Source organism: Strix aluco, chromosome 12, assembly GCF_031877795.1.
Source record: "Strix aluco isolate bStrAlu1 chromosome 12, bStrAlu1.hap1, whole genome shotgun sequence".
Classification (NCBI taxonomy): Eukaryota; Metazoa; Chordata; class Aves; order Strigiformes; family Strigidae; genus Strix; species Strix aluco.
In genome coordinates, this window is record NC_133942.1 from 6,682,033 (window position 1) to 6,703,685 (window position 21,653).

A 21,653-nucleotide genomic window follows, 5' to 3' on the forward strand; every position below is an offset into this window, starting at 1 on the left:
TAAAGACTCTGAGTAGTGGATATCTTTGCTCTCAGAATGCTACGGTACATACTTTTTTAGCTTAGCCAGAAAATTTTATTTTTAGTTGCCATTGAACTTGTGAGATTTTTTTAAAAATAAAGAAACAAACACAAAAACATCTCCTGCATTGGGACAAAAAGCCATTCTGGTAGCCTCTTGCAAAACATAATCTAAACGGAATCTTTTGTTCTTTTTTAATCAATTAATTGAATTCTTCTTGTTTCCATTTTAAAATTCATTTTTTAAACTAAAACTGAATGTTCATGTCTACATTTCTGTTCATTTTCTACTGAAATTGCATTTTGCCACAAAGCAGTTATTTGAGAAACAACCTTATCTTGTCTGTGATAGAAGATCATCCCTGAAGCTAATGTATTCTTGTGTTAAGTTGTGGGTGAAAACTGGCAGCAAAGGCTGGCAAATAGATTGTACCAGTTCATATATTGCTCCACTTCTCGCACCTCTGCACTTATTCCCCTCCTTTATATTTACACACATATGCTGAACAAGCAAGGAGAGCGTAAGCAAGTGAGACAGCTAGCAGCTATGTCTAAATCAACTCTAGTTTTTGCAGTATTTTTGCAAAGACATCTACTGAGACTCCACATAAGCAAACAGCAAACCCCATGAGATGATATCTCAGGTCTTTGGACCGGTATCTGCAAGTAGGATAAAATAAAGAATGCACAAATACATCACTGCAAAAGTCAATGTTTACCTCGCAGGTTTTGATATGTTCCTGTTCCCACTCTGTCCTGACCTTATCCAGCTGCTCAATGTTCTGTTTGTACACATTCTCTGTAAACATAGACACACATAATAGAAACCCAACAGGAAAAAAAAATGAGACAGGCTCTCTCTTTTTCCTCCTATAGGACTTTGCTATGGTTTTTACACTTTAGGCCTGTGATTTGCTAGAGTATCACAAGAATGTGTGAGCTTGAAACTGGTGGGCTGCAAGGATATTCGTTTTGTTTCTTTGCAACTTTATACTAGAATAAGGATTCTCTCTGCATGGTTTGCAGATCATCTATAAACTTCAGAGTGGGGATAATGCAAATCAGAGATGAAGAGCCTGGACCGTGCTTGGGCACTGAGCACCTGTAGGCTCTTTCTGTGCCGGGCCAGCCAGGTAAGCCATGTGATTTAGTGTAACCTTTTACATGAGCAGTGAGGGACAAGTCTGAACTCATGAACCAGCTCAGATGTCTGCTGTCCTTCTGGACATATACTGTGTTTCTGGCTGCAGAGCACTACCATGCTCGTGTACAGGGAACCTGGGGGCTGTGTGTCTGGTTTGGAATGGCTGGGGGCAATTTGAGTGTCATTCTTTTGTGCTTTCAAACTTGCTAAGAAGAGCTTTTCTTCCCTGGGTGAACTCCCTAAAGGAGGTCTTCTATAAATTCTTTCATGACAGCTGGAGACTCGCATTTCCACAGGAAAGTAAATGTAGATGGCTATCAGGTTGCTGTTCTTTAGAAGTTTCTTCTTTGGGAAACCTGACTTCAAACAGAGTCAGCCTGAGTGATTTGGATGGTGCTCTGTCAAAATCAGTGTGCTGGTAGATCTTTGCTGAGAAAAATCTTAGTTCTGTTGCAAATAGAGCATCACCTGCTTCATTTGCTGCGTCTCTGCATTGCTTCGCTTTGTTCTGACTCTGAAACAGGAAAAGAAACACCCCACATTAATTTCTGACCATATACTTGGCTTCTGCCCCAGTTTTTTTGTTGCCTGCTCCCTTTCCCCTTCTAGGGGAAAAGCTCGAACTTGCAAACACTTCTTGGCTGTCCCGCCTCTATGCACAGTTCTGTTGAATGTGTGCTGTGGAGAAGAAGGGACCAGAATTTCACAGATGCAGCCATAGGTCCACTGAGTTCAAGGGAAATCTGGCAATTTACATCTTTCCATTCAGACATCCCTGCCATAGGAGCTCAGTGCTAGCATGACCCACCCTGAAGCTTGTGTCTGCTGGCTGAGTTGTTTTTTGTCAAGTGTTTGATGTGCTTTTCTAATAGATATTTATAAGCTGAAATAAATGGCATCTTCCAAGCTCCTCATGTAATACACAGATGAAAAGAACACAGCCTTTAAAATACTTTGCAAATGCCAGATTATTTCCCATAACAACTCAGAAGCCTCAAAGCAAAATTCACTCTAAGTAGAACTTTTCTTTTTTAAAAACCTGCAGCTTTTAACAATGAAAATACGGCTATTATTGACAGCTCTGTACTCCCAGGTCTTTCTGCACAGATGGTGATGACGGTACATTAATGCACAGCTCTAGACATCAGTGTAATACATTCTTCCATTCTGCCCTTCAAGATAAGGCTCAGGTAGGGGTTCTTATGACCATATTCCTCATCACAGCTGGTTGGGAAACGTGTAATAAGCTGGGAACATAAGCTCCAGTCTTATTTGTTTCCTGGCCCAAACTGTTTGCAAGTGCTACACTGACTGGTTTCTTGTGAGATGCCTCTGTGCATTTCAAATGTGCTGGCATGTGTGTGGAAGTAATGGCAATGAAGCACCCTGGGATCCTTCTGTGTGAAAGGAGCTGGGTCAGATTTTGATGCCATTGAAGTTGCTAAGTGTTCTGGCATAATTTCAGTAGGTCCAGGATTTCATCCCCTCTTTACTGCTAAGCTGGAGGCTTTTGTTCATCAAAGATTAGCAAATGCTGGAAATAAAATGTAAAGTTCTGATGCTGTTTTTGGAGTCTCCATCCCCCTACTCCTTGAGATGATTTTTGATCCTTTTTGCTTACACTGCACTGATTTTTATCGAGCCAAAGGGAGTTCATTTAGTTTGTTTTCTCCATCTGTTCCGCTGTAAAATGTTCCCATTAAAAGTTAGTGAATTGTCAGCTACAAGTATCAAGACGATGCAATGAAGAACTGCAGTGCCTTAATTTCCAATGATTTATTTCTGAGTTTGTAAATTTAGTTGAAATTAAACTAACCATAAGGAGAAAAATGTTGAGGAAAAAAATATGCATTTTAATGTAAGATACTATGCCTACTAAATGTAAGCGACCAAAAGGCAAAACTAACTGCATGACATACTTCTGACTTGTTTCTTTTTTTATGGATAATTTTTGAGAAAAATCTCATTCAGGATTCATAGAGCAATTAGATCATAGCCTGGGATAAATTAATTAGATAACTTAGTTCCTTCCCAGCCTTTTTAAAAACCTTTGGCCTATTGCAGAACAAGATCAGGGATTCCAAAGGAGTTTGTGAAGGAAGACCTCCTTCGGAAGGTGCTTTGTTTTAATTTTGATTCTAAAGGGTTAATTAGAAGGGAAAGCAGCCCCTGGCATCCCGAAGAATGTGTTGCTCAATTGTATTCTCTTGTACCTTGAAAAGGAAAAATACACAGTTTTCTCTCTAAATAGCACTGTCATATAAGATACCTTTTCTGTTTGCTTTTGGTTGCCTGAAGCACTTGTCCGTTCAAAGGACTGCTCAGCCTCATCCGCCTCCTTGCACTTCTGTTCATAGGTCTTCTTTGACTGTATTGAAATGAAATAAAATGTGAGGATTTGGGTTAGGGAACAAGGCTGGGTTGTCTCCAGCATGATGTTCTAGGCATTTTCTGTTTTGCAGTCTGGGGGAGCAAATCAGTGCCCAAGTTTGGGCAACAGAAAAAATTCCCAATAACACTGTAAGAAGATAGAAAATTAGAACTGAAAAATTGGGGTAGGGGCTGACAGCATAAATTGTCTCCTTTTCTTGGAGACCTGAAATTGTTTGCTTTCTACAATTGCATTCAGCTCCCCACAGGGGTGGTCACAAATAAACAGGCAGCTCTAGCACCATTGGTGCATCAGGTGTCTGTCCAAGCTACAGGTAGAGTCAAAATTAGGAGCCCACAGTCCCAAGGTGTCTGTGGGGATGGGTTGTCATTTCTACAGTTTGACTTGGAGCATCAGGTGGCTGAAGCCAGAGCGTTGCCTTGCCCATTGCTCCAAGCTGTGAGGCAGAGCCAGCACCCCATAACGAACAGCCTCTGTGTAGTCCTCAGAAGCAAAAGAAATCCTTATTTGTACCAAAAGACCTCCCTGTATTACAGATTCACTTAGAACAACCACGTTTAAATAAAAATTGTTAGTACAGTTCCAGCTGTAGCACTGACAGGTCTGCAACTACTTTTCTTTAGAGGCAATTGCTCACTGGAAACCAAAACCAGCTGCCTGCAGTTCCTGTACCTGCAAGCTTTCCAGCTGGAGAGGTTTCCTCCTGTTTACAAGATTTCCTCACCGTTTTTAAAATTGTATTTACACAGACTGAAAAATTACATTTGCTCCTGTAAGCATTCTTACCTAGAAAGAATGAAATCCTGTTTGACACGGGGCATTGTTCACTCCACATGAACTTTCTGAGTATTTCTTCAGTGGGTGTGGCAGGGAAGATTAGCTTCCTCCTCATAGCAGGAATTACATCCTCTCTCTCCCATACTCTCTTGCACACTCACACATTCCTGACCTTTTTTTAAATATAGGTACGTGTGGTACAGATTTTACCCTGTCTCAAACTGGAGCCAGTTTACACCAAGAAACCTGCACGAAACCTCCTTGCTTACCTCCACTGTTTTCTTATAATGGGACAATTTTCTCTTTTGTACGCGCTCCATTGCAGACTCGTACTGTAAGAAACACACAGAAGTAAGCATTTCTTGACTTGGACTTCTTCCTCCCTTTTTAGTGGCAGGATTAGGAAAGCCATTGTCAGGGCCTTTCTATAAACCACATGCCTGTGGAGAAAATTACTTCACTCTGCTTTTATAAATGCTAAGTTTCTAAATGATACGGAGAGCATCAAAGTACCAGGTAAAAAAATAATCCAAGGTAATTCTGCTTCAGCATTTTCTATTAATAGCAGAGAGCATGTAGATCTTAATTTTCTTCCTCCGTTTTTTTTTCCTTAAGGAGATTAAACAGCATAACACCCAGTCACAGTGCCCATCAGCTCTGCCAGCAGAGTTCCTTTGCTGGTGCAGGAGCTTGATCCCACACCTCTGCAGACCAAACCACTGCCTCACCAAGGGTAGTTGTCCATTTTAAACACAAATAATTATTTTGTTATTTATACTCCATTGCTTTTGGCAAAGTTATGCTCAGTGTGATTTGATTTCCATACCGTCATCTGGTCAGCATTGGAAGGACAGTGCTGAATTCTCTTTTAAGGCTTTAGTTGTGATTTGCCCAGCCTTATGTGACAGTGAGATATGCTCCTACTCGGCAGGGTATGGGTTTCTTCAGTGGGACTTTTGGTCCTTGAATCTTTATTCTGCTCAAGCAAAGCTCTCTCTGGGGTTACCCAGAGGCTTGCTTCACATTGGGCTAAATAAATAGCACAGTCCTGAGAGCAGCTACAGTGAAATACAAATCACAGCATTTTGGGAGGTTACCAAAAATGCTGACACCATCTAGCATGTCTAATGTTGACTTCCTCACAGCCACATGCTGGACAGAGGAAAAAAGCTCGCCTAAGTCTCAAAAGCAGTTTTTCCCTTTTTTCCAGGCCCCTCTAACTATTTCCAGTTGAGGGTTGTTTTTTTTTTTTTTTTCAGCTTATTGTTTTCAACAGGAGAGAGAGCCTCTCTCTTTGCAAATTGTAGCAGCAAAGGTGGGAGGGGATACAAATGTTGATGAACTAGGTGCACACTGTCTGTCTCTATCTGCCTTATTTGCTTCATCAGGTTGCTGTGGACCTTAAATCTCAGTAGCAGCACTGATTTTACCCACTTTCATATTCAGAGTTCTTTGCTGTTCCAAGTTTCTCTGTGTCAGGGTTGTAGACACAAGATTTTTGTGGCATTGGATACTGGTCATATGCATTTTCATTTGTTTAAAATTAGCAAAGAACTGGATATTTTATTTTACTCCTCTATCAGTCAATGCTTTCAGTGTTAGGTGACTGTCCCATCTTTGTCTTCAACACCATGGAACCAGCGAAGGTGTAAGAGTGACCACTGTTGTCTCTATTGAGAGCTACTTTTTCAAGGGATTTAGAGCTTGTTAAGATCATAGGGGATGAAATGACCTTAAATATACTCAAATTTTTATTACACAACATCAACTAGATGCTATTTATTCCATGTATTTGTAATTCAGCATCTATTGGTGTTGCATTCAGCATGATATTCATTTGCTTTTACATTTTTAAATGTTTGTGTTATCCCTTTATTTTAGTGCATGTTGGAGGTCATGAAGGATCATACCAAAGAAACCAGTTAGCAAGGGTATAAAAAAGAAAAAAGGAAGGATTATGTTCTTACAGGAATAATAATAGTATCTGCAGTTGCACCGCAGAGAGTAAAAGTCGCTAAAGCCTCTGTCTCCTGAGTTCAGAGCACTACTTTATTTCCAGCTGGGATCAGAAAGAGATTTTCTTCCACAGTCTAGTAAATAGAGTGAACAGGGCACACTGGGCATGTTTTATCATATTTTGTAGTATTCACAGCCTATGGCTGGAGAGACAGGTCATCAGCATGGACCATTGACCCAATCTGTTTCAACATTTCTCTAGTTCCTCACCTTTTTTCTTTGCTCCTTCTGTCTTTCTCGGAACTCCTCTATTCCTTTCAGTTCATCCTTCAGCATTACTGCCAGCTGGATATGAGAGTTTCCAACACTTTCAATTTCTAAAGCAAATCAAAATTCATATATAGTCAGTGGAAAGATCTTTAAATATGAAGTCACGTTTTTCAGATATTTCTGGGATGTGGCTGCTGTATGACTTGTCGTGAACAGAGTAGCCTTAAAAAAGGCCTCCCTGTGTTTCTGCATGCACTGACATTGCCAGGGGTTCATACAACCTGAATAGGGCTTATTGCAGGTCCTCTCAGTGCCTGCAAAGTGCACGGGCAAGACTCCTCGCTGCAGAATTGGAGCACTCGCTCAGAGCAGCCTTGGCACATGCAGAGCTGGCTGCGTTGCTTTATAGCCCCATTTACCCCAGCCACACTCCCTTCCTTCTGGGGCTGGAGGTCAGATGCTGTGGGGCAGGGGGAGGGAAAGAGCTCTGACCTCCATCATCACCCCCTGTGTCTGCTTTCCCTCCGCTATGCTGTTGGATTGTCATTGCTCTTGGGAGCTGCTTGCCAGTTGCGTCCAGCCTTGCACAAATGTCATTAGACGAGGCTGCAAGCTGAGAATTTCCAAGGGTCAGCAAAGATGGATTGAATTTCAGAGCACCTGGCTGCAAGTTGTTGGCTTTGGTGCCTCTGAAATGAAACCCCGCATTTTCCAGAAATGTTGAGCTACCCCACCCAGGCTCTAAAAATACCTTAATTCACCAGCTGCCTTTCAAAAGAGTGTTTTTATCTAAACAGCAGGTGCCAGTAGCCAGGTACACTGTCCTATTGGCTGTGATGGTGTTGCCTTTTCTGTGTGTGGATGGTTTTCGTTCAGCCTTGGGCACATTTAGAAAGCATGCTGTTTTGATGTCAGTGGTTTGCAGAAGAGGAGACAGAGCTGATATTTTGTGACTTGATCCAGATAAAACTAACTTGAGGGACAAGCTATTTTCTTTGCCACCAGAGTAAATTGAGTGCCCAGCCATGGAGGACTCCCAGTGAGTGTCCTTTCCCTCCATTCTCCACACTACAGACTGGGATAGAAAAGTTGGAAATAGAGGGGGAAAGAGGATGAAAGACCCCATTGGGGATGAATACATTGTGTGCATGTCTTACCCAGGTCAGAAAGAAAGATGTATATACTTACGTTGCTTGAGCCTCTCAAATGCTGCCTTCAGTGTGCTGTGAGGCAAAAACAAGTACGCTTTATTAGTATAGGCTTCTAAGGATGGGTTGTGAATCTAGAGAAAAACTTTCACTTCAGATTTCAAAGATCCACATAGAGGTAAAACTCTTAATAGTCTTGTAATAAAAGTTGACCATGCTAACAAGCACAACAGCATCAATCTGTTACCATCAGGAAATGCAATAAAATGCTCCATGAAGCAAGGCATTGCAGTACTCCTTATGTGCACCCTCTTTTAATCCCAGTATATTTGTGACTGTGAATGTTAACAGCCGTTTCTCTATACTTGCACCTTGCCAATGGATACAAGTCAACTGAGTGAAATAAAGATGGTCAAGGGGAATTGAGGTTTGGAGCACTAGTCTGAAGAGTAGAGTGAAACCAGCTTCACCCTCTCTGTGTTGAATGCAGCACCAGCAAATTTTTCCTCCTCAGTCACCCTTGAAGCTAGAGCAGCTCTGCTATGCAGCATCCTCCATACCATGTTTTCCGAGCACCCCCGTGTGGCACAGCTCACTCTCCTTTAAAAGACTCACGGTGGAGAGAGCCTACAGAGGCTTTGAAACCCTGATGCTCCCAGAAGTACAGCACGAATAAACCATGCTGTGAAATCAAGCCTCGGTGCTGGGCTGTGAAGTACAGCATGGAGATGAGCAAAAAGAGATGTTACGCTGCTCATCCAGAAGGACCTACATCAGTAAGTGGTCCTACAGTGTGGAGTTGCAGAAAGACATGAAAGGGTAACGATAGATTGCCTAGTGTCCTGGTTTTTTGGCAAGCCAGAATCCATTTTAAGAAAGCACTAGAGATACCAGCATAGAAGTGATGGAAGAGGAAAAAGCATTGTCTGTGAAATGCATTTTCAACTTAATAATTTCATCTAGTTCCGAGTGTGCAGGCTGGCACGACATTTGTATATGCAGAAGCCAGGGCTGTGGTGTGATTTGGAGATTTTTCAGATTTCGAAATCATCTCTTCAAGACCCGGAGTGTGTTGTTCCCTGAAAGAAACAGTTCTGGGATCTCCATGGAATCCTGGTCTACCCAAGGCATGAGCCCAGGGGAAAAGCCTGTTAATGAAGACCCTAAAGTTTCCCTGTCTGAAGCCTGGCTACTAGGAGAGCCCAGAAGAGGATGCACATCCCAGCCATGTGTGACTGCAGATGGGTTGGGAAATCCTGTATCTCTTGGGCTGTTTCAGGAGACTTAAGAGACACATGAAGGATCCTAATTGCCCTGTGTTAATTTAGGCTGGACATCTGTTTCCTAATCAAAGCTTGCTCTCCTGGTAGCAAGGCTGCCTTGGCAGGCATAAGAAGAATGCACAGGCGTGGGGAAAGGCTGGGCCTGTCCTCAGTGATAACTGATTTGCAATTCACTTCCAAATCTAAATTTGTAGAAATATAAGCAAAAGACTTTTAGCCAGAAAAGATGAGTATTGAGCTGTTTGATTCTTCAGCTTCCAACTAGATTTGTTGTGGTGAATCTCCTGAATTAAGTCAGGGAAAACATGCTAGATATTTTTCAGCATTGTCTTAATAATACTTTAACATTTTGAAGGTTTTTTTGCAAAAAATGAATCTGGTGTGAAATTTTGATAGAAACTAAATTTTCATAACACAAAGGAAACAAACAGTATTCTTTTCACCAAAGTTAATTAAAAGCTTGAAGTTAAAAGACAAGTTGAATATCAGCAGCAGAGAGAGCTTTTTTTTCACCTAAAAGCTCTAATGGATTATTTTGAGAAATTAAATATAAACAAGGAATTAAATTTGCTTTTTTAGTGTGGATTTTCCAATATGAGGTGGGGAATGTGCTGACAACTCCATGCCTGAAATAGGTAAATACTAGAATTTTAAAAATAGAGGGCACTTGCAAGCTGCACATACTATTTGCACGCTGTGTTGATCTATTGTTCCCAGAGATTTTTTTCCTTTGCTGTTGGTGATTCAAGTTATGCAAAGCCTAGCAAAATTGTTGTAGTGGATACTGAAAAATAGAGCTTTCTCAGTACATATCAAGGACAAAAGCAATTTGCTGCTTTTTTTTCCCAGCATCTGAGCTACCAGTTCATAAGCCATACATGAAGCTTTTCTCCTTTTTGCTGGCTCTCTGTAAGGATGAGTGTGTCTTCTAGTATAATAATGCATCTGGCTATGACTTGGAGAGAGACCATTTTGCCCCCTGCATGGTCTCTAATGGCCTTTTCAGAAAGCTCCGGCCTTTTGCTCCTTGTATGAAAGATTTGTCCAGCCAATTCCCTAGCTGCTGAATGGGGCAAGGCCGCACTCCTTAAGTAGATTGAAATAGACTTAAGCCATTTCCTTCCTTATTTTGATAATAATTTTCTAAAATCAGTGAGTTGGATTCCTCACCCTTATGGGGTTTAAGGGAGTAGCAAATATGCCATTGTGCAAAGTTATGTGTGGGAGAGAATAAATAAATCAAATTTTGACCCATGGATCCGTCAAGTATTCCTTTATGACTTCTGGGCTGCGGGGATGTGCTGACTGCAGTAGCAGCTCTGTAGATTAGCTTCTCGTTGCTGCTAGATGCTCTGATTATATTGGTGAAATATATAATTTCAGTGCTTTGGAGGGTTTAATGGAAGCAACATACAAGTGAGTTTTAATTTTGCCTGTGCTGTTTTGTATGTACAGTACCTATTACCTGCTGCTTCTGGGTGGGTTTGACTTTCTAATAGAATTGATAAGAGCTTTATTCTGAAGCATCCAAAGTGGGGAAGTCTTACTCTCATGGACACTTTAAAAGAGTGTTTTATCCTCTCAGTATATTATGCTGTTTAGCGTTGTGGTAGTAATTGGTTTTTGATTGTTCTGTGGCCAAATTAGAAAACCTGGGGTTGAAAATAATCCAAGCAAAACTGAAAATTTGTGATTTGCCTCTTTTTAATTTTTTTTTTTTTTTAATTGCTTACTTCTGACATTTCCATGTAAATTCTGGAAGACTGTTAAACCACTCCAGCTGAAGACAGAGCACCAGCCTTCCTTTTGGGCATCCTTACATGGAGCCTCCTGCAGATGTCCCACTGAAAATAGAGCTGGACACAAATTTACTGTGCGTGTTTCTTAAACGGCTCCTCCTTGAACATTTAAAGATTGGATTTGTCAAAATGAATTTCTGATGGAAACAAGATTGACTCTGAATCCGAAATAACGGGGGATAGAGCCTGTGCAACAGTCACTCTGCAGCAACTTCTGGTGGTTTTTGCCATCTAGTGGCTAAAATTTTCTTACCGTTTTCCGGAATGCCGACCCTGGCCACTGCCTTCAGTTGCTGTAGGCTCCTGCTATTCGAGTACAGCGGAATTGAGCTGCACTTGTAAAATCTGCACGTTTCAGTGTTTGCTTTTTTCAAGTGGAGGGGGAGAAGGAGAATCGCAGAGCTTTTAGAAGAACGGGGGAACCAAGGGGAGAAGCTCATTACAATAAATCTCACCCATTATTTGGCATTATTTCTCCAAATTCACCCAGCACACCACAGCTGGAAAGGCAACCTGTCTCTCTAGGGCAGTGACCACTGGTCCCTGTGGCTCTCCTCTAACAGGATAAACATTTACAGAATGCATCTTTTAAGAGCTTGGTTTGATTTTTCTCCCAGCAGAACCTGTCCCCTACTTTCAAGGCAGAAAACATCCTGTATTTGAGCAAAGATGCCTTGTTTGGCACTCACCCACCATTGCAGTATAGGTAAGAGGAGTAGTGGGGAATCGCTGCATCTGATCATAAATTCATTTTACTCACTCTGTAAAATTATCTTATAGTTGGTTCAGGAGGGGGACTCTGCTGGAACAGTATGGGATGACAGCACTTCAGAGTGAACTTTCCTAGCTACTCTCTGTGTTTGCTAGAGAACTGGGCTGTTGCTGCAGAGCAGGCTGCACTGGGCAGTCCTGCATGACATGAGGACCACCAGGAAATGTACTGTAGATGGGGTATGGTACCTTCTGCTTCACATTCAACAAAAGTTGAATTTTATAGCGTCAGAGATGTAATTAGCAGATATCTAGCAGTAGCAGTGCTTAGGTCACTGGTATACTCACTACATACACTGTTGCACCACACTTTTTTTTTTTTTTTCACAACTTTAAGCTTGATGGTTATGTCAATTTTTTTTGGTAATTTGTCTTTAGAGAGTGGTTTAACTGAGTAATTCAGAGAGTCCCTTTACATCTTATTACATCTTATACACAGGAAGGTAAAGCAGGCTTTTCTAACTGGAAAACCACAGCTCTTTTAAAATTTTTGTTCTCTTCTACCTTTGCTTGGTGAATAGAAGTGTGAAATAACCCCACCTTCCTTTCTGGTAGGTTTCCGTTTTAACATTATGATCTACAATGTTCTGTTCTTATTGTAATTTAAAAAAACATTCTTTCTGAAGTTGAGATAAGTCTCTGCCAGATGAACTCTACAGACCACTTTCCAGCAGTCCTATTAACCCTCTGCCTCTGGTAACTTAGATCCTGGTGACATGGTTATGAAACCAACCCAATGCCAGCCTCCTCTGAGGCCAGGGTTAACATCTGTCTTTCCTCCTGCCACACAGGGAAGACCCAATGTGGTTTTACCAACATTTCTTTCTGTGAAGCCCAGTGGTAGTAGCAAAGTGTGGGGAAACAAGTTCAAAAGCATCTGGTCTCAATTTGCACCTGGGACTCTGCATTGCAAAAAAGAAAAGAAGGGGGAGGTGGTGTGCTCTTTTAGCAGGGAGGTAATGAAGTCACTACCAAGTCCTAGGCCAGGCACATAGAGTATTTCACATGAGAATCACATCTAACATTACTTAGTGGGGATGTGGTGAAAATATCAAAGAAATGTTTTCTTCTTGTTCTCAGAAGAGCTATGAACAGCAAGGCAAAACCACGCAGTGCAACTGGAGATTTCTGTACAGGTCTCAGCTGTGGTGTGATGTTGAAACCACCCATGGTGGAGAAAAGGCATGAGCCAGCACCCTTTCTCTGGCCAGGGGAGTCCAAGTTTCTGTCTGTCTATAAATTCGCAGTAGCAAGGCGCTAGCTAGCATGGGTAGTCACATCAACTATTAAGGGGGGCTGCGCTGTGTGGCAAGCTGGGCTTAGTGTCAGGTTGGGTGTAGCATATCCTTCATGAAAGTGGTAACAAATGTGGAGGGTTCCTCTAGTGCTGTGGGGTGTTTGTATATGTGTTTTGCTTCTGGTGCTTGGATATTTTCAGATATGAGTCAGAAGCAGAAACAGGCCCAAACTGAATGGGAAAGGGGGGGCTGTGTCATCACTCCCAGGGCTGGTTACTGGGAGCATAGACACAATACCCCAGACTTTGCTGGGGCAGGAGAGCAAACAGGATGGCATCTCCAGGTACCTTCTCCTCCCTGTAAATCTGTGCCCATTAGACCCCTTGTGACTTCAGAATGATGTATGCCATACAAATCAAAGGATAAAACAATCAAAACAACTTTTGTACTTTCAACATAAAACTGAATTTCCTCATGTCTCTTGGAAAGAGAACAGGACTACTCAAAAATGCCTATCCTCATCACCAGAGAGCTTATCTAGATTGGATTTAACAAGAACTGAGCAGAGGCTTAGGTCTTTCAGAGTATGTGCTTGGGTCCATTTCCACAGAGTCCTGAAAGTTCAAAGTACAAGTGTATAAACTCTGTGTGGGTTCAGAACATTTGAGTGGACAATAACTAACCATGGAAGGATGTGACCTTCCAAACTGACTTTTAGCTTCAGCTCAAAAATGCCTGCTTTGTGTGAATAATACAGAGGATTCTGTATATTAAGTGACAGATGCACTATATTTATACACAGGAAGCAGCAACTGGCATTTCGTTACAGATGCCCTCACCTCACACTCACTGAAATATTCTATTTCAGGCATTGTAGAGAAGGGCAGAGCAGATACAGGCTTGAAGGAACTAGCCTTTCCTGAGGTCTGAAGGAGATGGTAGTGGAAAAGATGGAAGGAAAAAAGTAGGAAATCATATACATGAAAAGAGACAGCAGAGCAAATGACAAAAATAGCTGTTGTCAGACTAGGCAGAATTTAACCAGCTACTGCGTGTTTACAACAGTTATTTTACAAAAGAACAGAGTTCCCAGAGGCTCTATTTCAGCTGAAGCTGAGGATGTATCTGAAAACTGAGCTCTGTAGTATATTCTGTTTTCATGTTGTTCTGCTGAAGAGTTGCCCAAAGCTACTGCATGGATTTTCCTTGTCACCTTGCAGCCTGAAAGTTGTTTCTTCTCAAAGGCACGAGCTCTGCTGAGAATCATCTATAGTGCGTTGGAGACATCATTACTGTGTGGCTACCAGCAAACACTTGCAAACTTGATCTCAGTTTGTAACTTGGCTGAAAATCCCATTTCTGTGCATCCTCTCCCATACATGCAACACAGAATGTGGAGGGTACAAAACTGTACTGCAGTTTAAACTTAATAACATGTAGTTCCCTCTCCCCTGCTGGATATTGGTGTAGCCTGGCATTTGCCAAGAATACATGACTGTAGCTTTGTAATCATATTTTTCATATTTTTTTTTATTAGAGACTATAAAATTGTGATTCAGATGGGGGGGGGTTGTAATTAAAAAAGTGGGATAACAGGGCTTTAAAATTAGTATAAGGCAGGAATGAAGACATTTTAAAAATACACTTTAGCCCTGACTTTTGATAGGTGAGTTCCAGAGGTCCATTTCTGTGCAGCATCCATCTTTCCACCCTGACTGCTGTGATACTCACACTTTGCTCACTCCTCAAGAGCTGCCCTGCCCTCTCCTAGGTCTGACCCACTCAAGAGGTACATTTGTGATTGATATTCTCTGATGGTCCCTTCCAATACCTCTTCTCCTCCCAGTGCTTTCACTAAGACTCCCCAGCTGTCTGTATCCCCAGGCATAGCCTTCATCCAGGTAATTAGCTTAAAGGAAGCAGCTGACTTTTTCCACAGTTTCAGTGTTATTATGGACCTGAGTGTGTTTCTAAGAACCAGAACAGGCAGCAGGGACTGCAGCTCACCAGTGCAGATGTGCGTTGAGGAACCCCACTGTCAGGAAGCTAATCTGCCTTTGTCAGGTGTGTCTGATCTAACATGGCAAGTGTGGTGAGGTGGGCTAAAAATCAGCAAAGAAAAAAGCACTTCTGCACTTAAAGTACGTTGCTTTACCTTAAGACTCAGTGGATGCTAAAATGTTTCAGGTAAGAAAACATTGGGGGCTATTGCATACAAAGCTGCTGCTGGTGAGGCAACCCCTGAACTACCAAATGCTAAGGCTACAAGATTATTTAGGTGAAATATCCTCATATGCTTATCCTATTCTTCTACTCTTCCTTTGGGATCTGGTGTTGGGGATGAAATATTAGGCTAAAGGGATTTTGGTCTGAGCCTGTTTGACCCTTCTTGCAGTCTTGCACTTAGATTCAAGTGTGTGCATCCTTCTGCACATTAGAATGAACTTGTCAAGGCCTATAGCAACTGCTAAGTTAGATCTGTGTCGTGGGCTGGAAAGAGGATATCTCCCTTCCCTATAGGAAGTGGTTTCTACCAGCTGCAGTGCTCGAGGCAAGGGCAAGCAGCCAGAATGCCTAAATTTGCTTGAATCAGGCTGGACTATTCAATGATTGTGTCCTTTGGCTGTTAGGCAGCACTTATGGGGAACTTGTCTCTCTTGAGCTAGAAGCTGGAGTGTTTGTTTGCTATGCCCATGGCAACCAGCACTGGCTTCTTTAGAAACCTTGTCTCTGCTTTTTTTTTAAAAATAAAAAGTGGGGGCAGCACATCTCCCTCATTGCTGCATGTCTGCCTCTCTGATTTTAGTTGGTTTAGAAATTTTTCTACAGCTGTAGGCTCACTGCGGCCATTTCCAATACTGGTTTGAAAAAGAACAGCGAGGGCCTCACTGAAGTCAGTCACACCTCCAGTAGCAGTGCTAAACACTTGTCCCCTGCTAACTCTCAGGTCAAAATGATTTCTCATGTTTCTGGTACTCAGGAGTCTGCGGGTGGAGACACACATTGTCCTCTTTTCCCTGGTTACGATGTTATACTGCTGCTGATAATCAGTAGTGAAGTGTCCTAGTATGGTCTTGGCTTGTAGTTGCCTCTGCCAAGCACGTGCAGTGCCGGGCCCTGAGGGTTCAGTTCTCCATCAGAGCAGCTGTAACGATGCTGAGGGAACAAGCACTGGTCTACATACAAGATGGAAACCTGATGGCTGCTGTCACCTAGATTTTTCTCAAAGCAATGGAGAGTGGTCCCAGAGTTGCTGTTACATTTCAGCAAACCTTCCGTACCAGCTTTCTTTAAAGTCAGCAGCATATTTCTTCATCTGTGTCTTTCAGTAAATAAAAATAGGCAGCTGAGTCTATTTATACATTTAGCTGAGTTCAGCAATTTGCTCCAGCTGAAGCAAAAGTTTGGGAGAGAAGGGAAGAGCCCCAAAAAATGTTGAAATTGTTCTTTTCCTTGATTCAAAACTAAAAGCTTTTACAATATGGGAGAAAACTGTTTTCTACAGCGATGGCCACTACCTGGTGCAGCGTGCCATAGGCTTCTCCAGGCTTCTTCCCATTGCTTGTATTTACTCATCGTGCTTATTCTCTTCACCTCGTTTTTTGCCGGTCCTGAAGTAACAATCTGGGCAGTACCTCCCCACCACTGCCTAATTTCTCCCTTGATCAGAACCTCTTCTCTGAAAGCACAGGAAGCAAGAGAAAGGGGGTTTTTTTCTCTACATTTTGAGATGAGATTTTCTCTACATACATGAGATGAGAAGAGCAGGGCAGCTGCCAGGGACTGCGATTCTGGAGCTGGAAAGAGCTGGTCGCACTGGTAATGTGAGGACATAAGCCCAAGGCCCTGCTGGGTTGCCCATCGCGTGTAGCGGTGCCGCCGTCTCCAGTTCAGCAGGCTTGGCGTTGGCTGCAGTGCGTTAGCCACGGACGCTTTGCCAACATGCCCCTGCATGGGGACTGCTGCTCGCTCCGGTTTTGTGCTGCTTCTCTCCTGCTCTGCTTTCCACAGCACCTACAGAGCATCACTTTGATCCGGTGGAGTGATGGGAGGTTTTTGCAGCCAATTCATTAGTTTCAAAAGTTGTGCTAAACAGAATTAATTGGCCTTGAAATTGTTTCTCTTAAGGTCTTCTGGGTATTTCTTGGTATTGGAAGTTTTTGGGTGGTTATTGGAAGTTTTTGTGTAGTTGAGAACAGTCAGTGTTAGGTTAATGGTTGGACTAGATGATCTTCAAGGTCTTTTCCAACCTAGATGATTCTGTGATTCTGTTATTGTAGTCAGATTTTCTATGTTCTTTTAATAGACTTTTTGAAAGGGTATTGGATACCTTCCTGATACTGAGAACTACTGGAGTGTGAAATAATTTCCCAGGAGAAGTGACAGAAAGCTTTAGTATCCAAGATGTTTAAAAGATGACTGGATTTAACACTAGATGATAATAATTTTGCATTAGCAAGAAAATGAATGAGTGATCTAAAATTAGTAATTCCTGCTCCTCTGCAATACATAGCATGGCACAGGAAGTTCTGTAAAATGTTCTGCAAAAAAACCTGGAAGCTACTTTTTTTCCTAGTATTTGTCAAATGCAAGTTTTAGGTACAAATACCTGCACACAACACCTTCATTAGACTTTATTTGAGAAATACTGCTACCCAAAGCTGCATTTAAAGATTTCAGCCTGTCAAGTACTTTTATACTATTAGGATTCGGTATGCTCGTCAATAATAGGGAGCCCTATATAGAGGAAGCACATGGAATAAGGCATGGGAATAGCTGTGCCATGGCCCTTTCAAGCTTTTCTTATTATAGGTATTACATAGGTTCCCTCCCTCCAGTCTCACTGAAGGACTGACCTTGGGAGCAGAACTGCTGTCAGCAATCGATATCATATTAACAAACAGAAACTTCACACCATGTCAAAAATTTTAAGGCATTAAAACCAAGTATTTCATTCTCATGAGTTGTTCCAGCCCTGAATAGATCCCAGTTTTCTCTGATTTTAAATTGTTTACTCTGCACAAATGCCCTTCCCTGTCCATCTGTGTAACTGCTTAAACAACCAGGGGATGCTGAATAACAGAAAGCAAAGTTGCCTCTCTCTGCTTCAGAACGGATACAGTGAGACATTTGCTCTGATAAAAATATCAGCACAAAGCTGGTCGCTACCCAGACCAGGCGTGGGTTTATGGAAACATAGTAAATCAGCTCTGCGGCATGCTTTGTTGGTATATTCAGCCTTCTCTCTATGCCAAGCTATAAAATTGCTGGATCAAAGTGGAGCTGGGCCTGAGTCCAAACTTCCGCCGACTTCAGGGGAACTTGGATCCATATCCCAACTCTGGGACTTGGCTCTGCCTCTAAATCAAGCTCTTATAATCTCTTAGGAAAAGTCAGACCTATGAATTATCCACTAAGTCACAGAAGGGCAGCCAAAGCTGTCTGTTTTTGAACAGGTTTGCTCTGCCTGCCCTGCACTGCCAGTAAAGACATTTAGGTGGAGCCTTTCATTAATCCTGGAACGCTGATCATAGTCTTTGGTTTGGGAAGAAGAAGCCATCCATCCTTAATCTGCTATTTTAATGTCAAAATAATTTTTCTTCTCCTTCCTTTTCTCTGTTTAGATCTGTGAATTGAGACACCAGGAAGGTAGAAGCCATCTCCAGCAGCCTTTGCTAGGAACCTTGCTATACGTTACTGCATTGCTCAGGGACAAGGGAGAGATGGAACACTAGGGAACGAGAGGCTCGCACATTCTCTGGAGTGAGCCTCAGTGCTCTCCACGCTACCAGGCGCTTGGGTTAGTGCAACACTTTCTCTGTCAGCCTGGATGTGCCTCCACCGATTCGATAGCAAGTGCTATGGGTGATTGCCTGGCGCTTGCATGCCATGATGGTGCAAGGCTTTGAGGTCAAGTTTTCCCATAAAATATGAACAGGAAGCCACGCTCACGCTGAGACTGATAAATTGACATTAAAAGGAGACTGTAATTAAGAAATGACATATGGGATAGATGAGGGTAGCAGGCCCCAGGGATCAATAGAACTGTTTTGTGTTTAGATTGAGGTCTTTTCTTTCAGACTTGTCTTCTGTGACCCCAAATCTTCATCCTCTACCACCTTATTACTGTATTATTACTTGTTACAATAATGACAAAATGTCTTATTATTGCTGCTACCATCAATAATAGCTACAGTTTATCAGCAGTGTTTATTAAGTTAAATTCCATGCCAACATATATCTTCCTCTCCCAACACAATTTACACATGATCTGAAATAACAGTAGAGGAGACAGAGAAAAATATGTGTCATTTTAGTGCATTTCAGTAGTTCTATCGATTTGTTTCAAATTAAGTCCCTTCAAAGCGGTTTAAAGTTTATATTCCTAAGCTAAGCCTTTTTCCTGCTGCAGAAGCTAATTTTTGATGTCTTTGCACTTTGCTTTTGTTCTGTCACAGCCTCTCAGTGTCCACCAGCTTCCCAGAACTGCGAAGCCACTATCCTAAACATTTCACAACCTTTTCTTTTCCTTTTTTTTCCCCATCACTTAGTTTGCTTTTGGAAGCAAATATTAAACATTGTTAGGAATCCTGAAGTTAAAAAATTTCTCAGTAAAGACCTACTGGCAGTTCCCAAATGAAGATTTTGTGAACCCTGCTTTGAAGGACTGTGGTGTTTCCCCATTTTTCCTGTACATTGTGAAGTGATGTATAGCGCACTGAAGTGAGCAGCTTGTATGACCCCATTCATAGGCAAAACACAGGAGTCTGATATTGCTCCCAAAATGCTTTCATTTGCACTAATAATAAAATAATTCCTTACTTGATTTCTGTTTGTCCTCCTGCTTTTCGGGCAATTTGAATCAGCTCTTTCCCATATCTCTCTTCTGCTTGTGCTCTGTTAAAAGAAAAACTTACTCAATTTCTCTTAGTGGTACCAGGATCACATTTACACCAGTCTTGTAATTGCATTCGAGGTACAAAACATGAGAAATACAATTTCTTTAATTTCTCTAGCTCCTCAATCCTAGTGCTATTAGTTACCTCTAAAATATTTGGTTGAGCTATTTCTAGAAGAAATGAGGGAAAATTAAACCCATCTCCATGGCCTTGATTACCGTGGAGTGCTACGTACAACTCTTTCCCCAAAAAGTTGGATTCAATTAGAACAAGAGATGTACAGAAGTGTAGTGAAGATGCTCAGAATGGAGAGACTCTTTTGCAAAACAAACCTAAAAGATGATGGCTGACTTGATCATTCAAAATAAAGGCTGGGAGGAGAGTGAAGAGTAGGTTCCAAAGGATCTGTTTGAGAGGTTGTGAATAGGGAGCTGGGAGTAGCAGGAAAATTTCTAACCATTGACGACATGAAGTGCTGCTTAAACAGTTGCAGTGGAGGCAGAGGGGGAAGGAGCCTTGCTGGTTGTAAGGTGAGGCTGTGACGGTTTTATGGAAGGGACAATATGATGTGATGTTTCACCTAATGGGGAACTGTAACTAGTGACTCAGGAGAGTAGTTCTGTTTCTATGGTTAATAAAGAAATACAATTATTTCTTTGCTGTTTTCCCCTCCCCCAGCTCTGGGAGAAATTTCTATTCTCTGTTTAATTAAAAAAAAAAAAAGTATTTTTACTAAATATGTTACTTCTTTTCTCCTGGGTGCAAGACCAGGGCAGAACTGAGTTTTCAGTCTTTGAGTAGCTGCTAAAAACTATTGGATGGTCAATAATAAATAATGAACAGATGGCCTGGTGCTAGGATTTGGTGGTGGAGATTTTGTTTAGGGTAAGTCCAGTTCTCAAAAGGTGTTTCAAAGCATTTTGAACAGTTTTGAGCCTGAAACCGGGCACCTTAGAGAAACATACTCTTTGTTCAAAAAAGGAATTTTGATGTGAGTGTGAGGCCGTGCAACCCTGCTGGTTTGTTCTTACGTGCATCTTCCCACTTGGCCACGCTGTGCTTTATTGTTGCTATTTGCTGAGTTCCAGCGGTTTGAGTCTTTCAGTTTTGCAACCCAGCAGCTGTTGGGGTGGGTCTCTGAGAATATACGACTGCCCTTTCAACTGTTCCTCTGTGTCTCACAAGGCTGTGAGCACCTTGTGTTGTAACCAGCTGTACCGGTGGCTCTGGTGCAGTTTCACTAGTTTGCAATCATCGTCTGAGACCTGAGGCAGGCTCATCCTGGGGACTTTCCCCCAGCCCAAGGAGATCTGTCAGGTGGCGGAATAGGAGTGCTGGTCATACAGCAGCCTGCAGTCACTGCAGCCCAGAGTGGAGGCTGTTCTCGGCCTCTGTCCATGGCTCCCATGTGTGGTTGGTTAATTGCTGTCACCCTGCACTAGAAATTGCTGCATTTTAGTAGGGTGTTACTACGTCACTGCTTTGGGATTCCTCCTAGAAGAATGGGGTGCAAAATATGGTGACAGGCCACACAGAGGCCACTTCATTTTCATGTTAGATGAATGAAATTTCATCAAAATGGAAATATACTCCAGAGACACATAACGCTGCAGAAATAGAATGGCCTAATTCTCTTCTGATTTTAATAACAAGAAACACTTTTGTGTCAGAGACTTTGCTTAGTGCCGGTGGATGTACAGCAATGAGAATAACTCAAGTGCTACAGGCCCACTTTGCTTGCTCAGTACACGCTGTATCATGGGAAAAAAGCACAGCCAGCTCTTAATCCAGTTCCAGCTCCTGCAAAACCCGTGGGTCAAATCTTCCTGAAACTTGAGGCACTTGACTGGACTAGCCCAGGGTCAGAGGAGTTTGACAGGAGGCTGACACCATCTTTTCACATCTTAGTGCTGCCTTTCCCATTTTCTGGTACTCTTGCACACAGTTCTAGGTTTT

At 42.1% G+C, this 21,653-nt stretch overlaps 1 protein-coding gene across 1 annotated transcript in view; it reads right to left on the reverse strand.

Annotated features, from left to right (window-relative positions):
- PSTPIP1 (proline-serine-threonine phosphatase interacting protein 1) overlaps positions 1-21,653 on the reverse strand; it is a 57,379-nt gene that overhangs the window by 13,592 nt on the left and 22,134 nt on the right. Inside the window, exons 3-9 of the mRNA XM_074837602.1 lie at positions 19,621-19,695; positions 7,748-7,782; positions 6,560-6,666; positions 4,603-4,665; positions 3,434-3,532; positions 1,633-1,678; positions 740-819 (exon numbers count right to left, since the gene is read on the reverse strand). Of these exons, the coding sequence (XP_074693703.1) occupies positions 740-819; positions 1,633-1,678; positions 3,434-3,532; positions 4,603-4,665; positions 6,560-6,666; positions 7,748-7,782; positions 19,621-19,695 (505 nt within the window). The remainder of the gene's footprint in view (positions 1-739; positions 820-1,632; positions 1,679-3,433; positions 3,533-4,602; positions 4,666-6,559; positions 6,667-7,747; positions 7,783-19,620; positions 19,696-21,653) is intronic.